The 8,593-nt window shown below is 35.5% G+C and overlaps 1 protein-coding gene across 4 annotated transcripts in view; it reads right to left on the bottom strand.

The window, feature by feature from the left end:
* Positions 1 to 8,251, bottom strand: part of LOC131070902 (protein TONNEAU 1a) — a 50,100-nt gene extending 41,849 nt beyond the window's left edge. For 2 of the 4 annotated variants that reach the window (XM_058006575.2, XM_058006574.2), the window contains exon 1: positions 7,872 to 8,250. In XM_058006575.2, the coding sequence (XP_057862558.1) occupies positions 7,872 to 7,958 (87 nt within the window). In that variant the 5' untranslated portion in view covers positions 7,959 to 8,250. Of the gene's footprint in view, positions 1 to 7,871 lie in introns of all 4 variants that reach the window. The other 2 variants (XM_058006572.2, XM_058006573.2) reach the window with 2 other exon arrangements.
* Positions 8,252 to 8,593: the final 342 nt, after the last annotated feature.

Raw genomic sequence — 8,593 nt, forward strand, 5'->3', positions numbered from 1 at the left:
GACTTCCCACATGGAAACAGTTTTTGATTGGGCATCCTCTGACTTCCTCTATAGAAGAAGGGTACTTCATTGTGGTTTCTGCAAGTAACAAGTTGAAAGCAAAAAGTTAGCTATGAACCTTATTTCAAACCAGGAGCAGATTCACATACAAGGCACGGGACAGCAGGATTCAATCCTACGACAAGGAATCATTGACATCCTTGTTTGGATGAAAATTGGAACGAACTTAATCAAAATGTTGGGAAACATGCATTCAATCTTCATAAATGAGTAGGAAAATTCAAAAAGATTATGTTAAAATATCTTTCAAAGCAATAAAAGAATGTTTAAGGAATAGGACATGAAACAAATGGAAAATTTCTACTATGGTATGATTAGAGTTCAGAATTGATGAAAGAGTATAATTATTATCCAAAGTGGGATTATTACTGGATAATGAAACCTGCTTCTACTCCTACTGCAAACCCCGGTGTTTCTTCTAATGTTGCTGCTGCAGGTATTTTTTCTGCTTCTGCACACTGGGGGTTATTGGAGTTCAGTGTGTCGGATCTGGTTACTAAAGTGGTTGAAGGATTGATTCTAGTCAGATGGTTTTGCTGCAGATTGCTAACCACTTCATTGCTCCTGTCTCCAAGCCATTCTCCTTTCTCTCTGGTGATTGGCTGGGTGCAGCAGCTCCTATTTGTTAGTGTAATATATCATTTGCATTGGATATATTTTATCCTAAATATTATATTACATTTATTTATTAAATTCACTTGATTAAAATAGGATAATGAGTTGCACATTCATGGGATTATGCTATTTCCTTATCATCACAAATTTGGAAACTTGGATAAGCAATCCCTTGCTTTTTAGTTTTATGCCTTATTCTCATCCTCATCAGATTTGGAAACTATAAGCCTATATATTGTAGCTCTCTTTCCTTTCTTGAATGTTGATTCAACAGATTCTCTCAGTGAGCTCCTAATGCAGATTTGTCCATCTGGCATTTGCGCATCTCTCAGAAACTATATCTGTAACTTTATTTATACATTTGCAGTTTGTACTTTATTTCTAGCCTTGTTTTTGAGAGTTCAAGTTCTCGAATTTTCTCGTTGAAAGATTTGGAGTTTTCTATTTTTTAAGTTTTCCAAAACACCCATATGCTGTTCTCTTGTGTCCTACGACAATCTTGAGAATCAAAAAAAGTTTACAAAATTCTATTTAAAACTCTGGGTTTGCATGTGTTTTCTTCAGACAACTGACAGCACGCTTTCTAGTGACTTTGGTGCCATTTTCAGCTATTCCATAGTGTCCAGAAGGGTCGAGAAACTCAAATCTGACTCTACAACCACTCAAACTCTTTGGACTAATCAAACATTACATTCAACAAATGAATGGGTTGGGATATCTCAGATACCAAAAGAAAATGGTGACAATTTCAATAGGCTCCATATCTCTTCATTGCCTTCACTTCAGATCCACAATCCTTTTAAGAATCCTTTGCTATCCCTGAGTGGGATACTGCTATGCAATAAAGGTTAAGTTCCTTAGAAAGCAACAACACTTGGGATTTAGTCCCTTCCTAAGGGAAGGAAACTTGTTCAATGCAAGTCAATTTAATGAACAAAATTTGTAGTAGATGGATCGGTTGACAAGCATAAGGCTCACTTGGTCACCAAAAAATTTTCCTTAGTTCTTGAGATTACTCCTCTATGACTTTTGTGCTACTTGCCACAATGAATTCTATCCTTATTCTTGCTATAGATGCAGCCCACCGTTAAGAGAGTGCATTTCTTCATGGTAATCTTCAAGAGGAAATTTGCATGGTGCAGCCATAGGGGTACATTCAGAATTTCTCACTTGTTTCCTGACTTTGGAAGTCTCCAAATGGCCACAAACATGCCCCTCAACACCAGATGCCAAGATGGACTCCTTGTTTCTATCAATTGGGTTCACTTGATGCCCCACTGATCCAAACATATATGTTCCACAATAAGATGACACTCTCACTTTACTAGAACTATATGTTGATGACTTGTTGATCACAAGGAGTCACTCATCCACCATCTAGGCATTGACAATTGCTCTTCATCATCATTTTTGATGTCAAGCTTGGGCCTTTTGCATTACTTCTTGGGTATTGAAATCACTTGATCATCTTCAAACATCCTCATTGCATGGCTGAAGTACGCTCTTGATATGCTCTCTAGATTTTGCAAGATTGATTGTAATCCTGCACCAACTCCATTTTTGTCAAGGGTCAAGTATGAGGCTTAGTGTTCTACATCATTGATGGATGCTACTTTGTATCTAATTAGTTGGAAGTCTCAAATACTTGACTCACATGAGGCTTGTCGTTTCAGATGCCATGGTCATGGTCTCTCAATTAATGCAAGAGCCACAAGCTACATTAGAAAGTAACCAATCAGATCCTCCACTATTTGCAAGGCACTCGCAATTGTGGGAAGGGGAAACACAAATTCAAATTGGGAAAGTGATTCTCAGGATCAAAAATTTACTTCAGGATATTGCTTCTCACTTGGTTCTAGTTGAGTTTGTTGGTTGAGCAAGAAGCAATCTACAATTGCTCTTTCATCTACAAAGACTTAATCTCAAGAAGAAATTAATGTTGCCATCAAGGCCATTTGGCTTCAAAATATTTGATTGAGTTAGGAATACCATTCCAAAAGCCTTCTACCATCTTTTGTGATAACCAAAGTGCAATACAAATCTTAAGGAATCCATTCCATCACTAGCAGACAAGACACATTAAGATACACATGCACTACATCTAGGAGTTGATTCATGATCACATCATAAATTTTCAGTTTTGCCTAAGATCAGAATAGATCATAGAGATCTTCACCAAGCCATCAAGGCCATTTGTATTGCTCTTTCATCTACAAAGACTTAATCTCAAGAAGAAATTAATGTTGCCATCGAGGCCATTTGGCTTCAAAATATTTGATTGAGTTAGGAATACCATTCCAAAAGCCTTCTACCATCTTTTGTGATAACCAAAGTGCAATACAAATCTTAAGGAATCCATTCCATCACTAGCAGACAAGACACATTGAGATACACATGCACTACATCACACATGCACTACATCTAGGAGTTGATTCATGATCACATCATAAATTTTCAGTTTTGCCTAAGATCAGAATAGATCATAGAGATCTTCACCAAGCCATCAAGGCCATTTGTATTGCTCTTTCATCTACAAAGACTTAATCTCAAGAGGAAATTAATGTTGCCATCAAGGCCATTTGGCTTCAAAATATTTGATTGAGTTAGGAATACCATTCCAAAAGCCTTCTACCATCTTTTGTGATAACCAAAGTGCAATACAAATCTTAAGGAATCCATTCCATCACTAGCAGACAAGACACATTGAGATACACATGCACTACATCTAGGAGTTGATTCATGATCACATCATAAATTTTCAGTTTTGCCTAAGATCAGAATAGATCATAGAGATCTTCACCAAGCCTTTCATTGAAAGCAAAGTCCTTCATTTGTGAACATTTTTCAATTTTATTATAGGTCTGTAAAACTGGATTTTCATTAATATGACAGGTAAACATGTCTGAATCACTTCCAAAAGCACTCAGAAATAATCAGCAGCAGCCTGCTAATAAATTTCACAAACACTTAGAGCTCAGTGGTGCGTAAAAAAGTGGTTGCAGGTCTGCAATATTGGACTTTTCACAAATATGAAAGGTAAACAAGTCTGAATCATAGCCAAAACCACTCAGAAATATGAATAACAGCTTGGTATAGAATTTCACAAACACCCAAAACTTTGTAGTGCATAAAGAAGCGGTTGTAGGTCATAATAGAAACAGAAGACTATCAAAATATCCTCCAACCACAAAGAAATAATGAACTACATGCATACAAGTGCTGGCATATTGACAATGTATTTTCAATTATAAATCCATATTGAGTATTGACAATGAATTCTGAATTATGAATAAATATTGAGTATTGACAATGAATTTTGAACACAAATGTGGTATGTTAAGGTTCTATAATGTACATATACCTACTTTATCCATGTTTTCATATGAACATAATGTATATATACATGCTTTATCTATTTTTCAAATGAACATTTAAAATTTCCCTATATATTTTAAATTTCCCCTATATTTTATATAGCCATCCCCTTTGCCGTCCCCCTGCCCTCCCCAAAATTGACAAAAAAATTTGACGTCCCGGAAACTTGTCCTGCCATCCCCTCCCATCCCTGTCCCGGAAACTCGGGGTAACACAGCTTTATAACCCTTGATTGATATTTGAGAGAAATTATTTTAAAAAAACTTTGATTATAAGAGACCTTACTTTATAGTCTCACTTTATTTGAGGCCCTATTTATTATCATTACATTTTATAATAACACTTAAGCAGCCCCTTTTATGACAACTTAGCTGAGAGCTCTCCTCACTTCAGCCTCTTCGCCCAAGGATGACCTTTCATGTTGAGAATTACTTGCAAATTTCAGCCTCATAAACCCACAATGGTTTTTAGATTTCAAATTGCTATTATCTCGATATTCTACAATACCATTACTCAAAATCTCTTAGGTTACTCCTATGCCATTTATAGGATACTAACATCATTGGCAAGAAATAGGGATACACAGATCCCTCGTGAAGACAGGATTTGTGTGGTTAGCTATCTCAAGGATATTGTAGCTTATAACCGAGGAACATTCCACATTTAAGTGCACATTTTATTATTAAAGCTGGAGGCAATAGTAATGCCTCTTCATGCATTGTAGGAGCTCTTTATTGGTAGAGTCAATAGGAGCTTACCCAGTTCCTGAAGAGATGGTGACAAAAGATTAAACAACTACTCACAGGATTCTCCTTTAACTATTGGATTGATTATGTGGTTCACAAGGTAGATTCATAAAGGGAATGTTAAAAGCCCTGTCCCTACTGCACATAGTACCCCATCACCACAGTCAGATAGTACCCCATCACCACAGTAGACTGCACCCCTAACTTTTTAAACCTCTACAATAAAGCATCCACCATTAGATCTTAAGAGAGCTTCCTCCTTTACAATATGATGAAGCCTCAAAGGATAGCCACGAAGCATGTGTGTGGCCCAGGCCACCTTTCAGACATTGACATTGGGACAATTGCTTGTTGCTAAACTATTTGTTAGCATTATAGATTCTTTCTGGTGGTTGTGAAGACTAGGTTCCATCTCCTCTCTGTCCAGTTCTTTTGCCTTGTGTGCCCTTTTCTGCCATTTCATATGATGGATTTTTGCATAATGCTAGTGATTACACCTCGTCACTTTTCTTACTCTACACCTTACGTTTCCCTTGGTAGCATATTTTCTTACTTAATTAGACGAGAATTACCTTAGGTGAATTTGTTGGTTGCCCTCACTACGATCAGTTTACAACTCCAATTGTTCAAATGGTCTGATATGAAGTTGGGTTCCACTAACCTTGAAAAGATTTGCAAAACAACTAAAATCCATAAACAAAAAAACTGAAATACATTATTCACTGATGAATCTTTCTTGGACTCCTCTAAACAAATCCAGATTAGCATTCAAAAGAAGCAGATAAGATCAATACTACTCTTTCTATTTTTCCATTTACACCAAATTGAAAATGACATGTAGAGAAGTCTGGGGAAATGCCAATTGCAAATTTTCAAAAGTTAATAAGAGCAATCCAAAGAAGCCACCTAAGATGTGTATTTTTCAAGAACAGATTGGATCGGTTGGCAATCCAAAGCATGCCATAGAAGAGATGATGATAATGATCATGTCAAAGAAACTTGAGGAAGATGTGCATCCCCTTAAAATTTGGCCTTTAAGAGATCATGCATTGATATTGTGCCATGCCTTTTTATACTATTTCCTGTATTATAAGCTCAATTATAATTGTTCCAAAGCATTTCATTTTTCTGCTAATCATAAAACAAAGATTCTACCATCATGCTACAAGAAAATTCTAATATTTGCACTTTTAACTGTCATATTCACGTTTTACATATGAATATTAATTTCATACTTATACTTAATGTTCATCACTAAATTTCTCTTCAGAGAATTCTATCTTATTTAGAAACGTTCTCTCTGCCCTCGCTGCACAACCCTTGTCCCCTAGATTTTGACGAAAATCCTCTAGCCATGCATGATACAAATTCCCTTGTGTCCTCAATCCCCTTGAATTAGAACTGGAGTTAACATATGCAAAAATTGAATTAATACAGGATTTTTATGGAAATTAAGAGGCAAGGTAAAGTAAAATGCACAATGTCCATCAGATCAATCAAATTGTACTGTCATTCCTTACATGTTATTGCAATATACGTCAGAGAAAACCTCTATATATATATATATATATATATATATATATATAGAGAGAGAGAGAGAGAGAGAGAGAGATTGTACTGTCATTCCTAACATACATCTTACTGAAATATATCATCAAGAATTTGTACTGACTTCCTAACATACATCTTGCAATATACGTCAGAAAATCTCTATACCATGGAGAGAGAGAGAGATTGTAATGTCTTCGTAACATACATCTTCTTGCAATATACATCAAGAGTATCTTTATAACATAGAGAGAGAGAAATTGTACTGTGATTCCTAACATACATTTTACTGCAATATATGTCATAGAGAATCTCTACACTATACAGAGAGACGGCGAGCAGGAGAGAGACAATTATTTATCTTGCCAAATTTCCACCGAGTCTGAATCTTGTCACTATGCTTAAGACCTATTACACCGTAATAAATTAAGTAGAATTATGTGTTATTATTAAAACAAATGAAAACACCATATACACAGAGGGCTCTGTAAAACAAAATTGAATAATACATTGAGATCAAAATGTCAAAAACTGAAGATAGTCTTGTGCAAAGACACTTCCATTAAAATCTGGTATAATAACTGGTTGCGTGCACAGAAAAACTTCATCATAACTATTGGCGTGCAATCTCTAATCCTCCAATTCGATTAAACCAAATATTTTCAGCCTTGTCTTCCTGAGTATAAAACAAGCAAATGCAACTGAATTGTAAATAATGTTGTCCATCAACAAAACGGCAAGTTGTCCAGTTCAAACGTTCGTATGACTATATATTAAGGAGATTTCGCCAAGTTAACAGAATACTCAACAAAGCTCAATAAACACTTCACCAATTTTGAGAATGGTTTGCGAAAATTAAAATAGAATCTTCCAATCCGACATATTATAATTAAATAGTAAATATAAAGGTCATTTTTCAGATCCGGATCTGGCCAGCGTGCTTGAAGGTATATAAGAACCCCTTGTGGGAATCTGTGGGATTTTTTCACTTTGCCTTTTCATATGTTGTGCTCAAATTTGTACGTCCATGGGTTCTGAACTTGCGAGAGAGATCAGAAGTAATCCAAATTTTACTATTACACCTACACTGTGAGAACGCACACATACAGCACTCAAAACATGCCGGAGGCCGCTGGTCAGATAACCAGACCAGATAAAATCCTACTCAACAGACAGACGAAGAATGACTACCAAAATACATGGCTAGGGGCTTCGAAATGCTCTATAAAAGGCCAAATTTGCAACATTTCATTTCAAACACCATTTTTTCCCACGCCACGGAAATAAAAACACGAAATTTACCCGTACCAGTAATGCCGCATTTTCGAGTCTTAACAAATCAAGTCAAGGAAATAGCAGACAAAATGCAAAAAAATACCGGGATTATGAAAATGTACAGGATTAACAGGTCCTCTGCGAATCGAACAAAAATTGAACGCAAATGCAGTAGACAACGCCTATTGATCGAAACAATTTTGGAGAGACTGATAATTTGGCGGGGATGAAAGTAAGGGTTTGAAAACTTACTCTAAGCTTAGCAAGGATGCCTTTCTTTTCCAGAGATCGAGTCACCAGGGTCTTCAGATCCATCATTTCTCGCATATAATCATCCATTTTACCTCTGATCGCATGCCCAATTTATATGGTTCCACTGCAAACAGCCGTCTTCAGCCAAAGAAGAATATAAAGGCTGCTGTTTGTTTGGCTGTTTGCTCTCTTTGTTCTCCCCCTATCTATTCATGCGCTGCAAAGCTTCAAGAAATGCAAGTTCCCTCCTCCACCTTCCTGTTCATAAATTGCATACACAGGAGCGGGGCCTTCAAAAAATTGTTGTGCAACCACTTGTTTAATCTTCAAGTTATCTAGGAATTGAACCAAGCTTCATCACTATATCCAAGAAAAAAATAAATACAATGCTTTTCCTTTTTCATAAAAATCTCTTTCTGATTGTAATGGTGAAATTGCCATATTTATGATTTTTTATTTAATGAATCTAGTTTGGGCATTATATTTAAAGAAAAATAAATACAATATTTTTTTAATAAAAGCTAAAGAGAATAAAAATACAATTCAGTCCATACAATTAATTAGACTATACAAAAATCATATCATTGAATATCATTTTTACTCACTAGCATATTTATGATTTTCTTTTTAGTTATATAAATGTTTTTCTATTTAATTATATTTATATTTTTTTATTTATGTTTTTATTTTTGAGAGAATGTTTTAATATAATTATCTTAATA

Source organism: Cryptomeria japonica, chromosome 1 (assembly GCF_030272615.1).
Source record: "Cryptomeria japonica chromosome 1, Sugi_1.0, whole genome shotgun sequence".
NCBI classification, from domain to species: domain Eukaryota; kingdom Viridiplantae; phylum Streptophyta; class Pinopsida; order Cupressales; family Cupressaceae; genus Cryptomeria; species Cryptomeria japonica.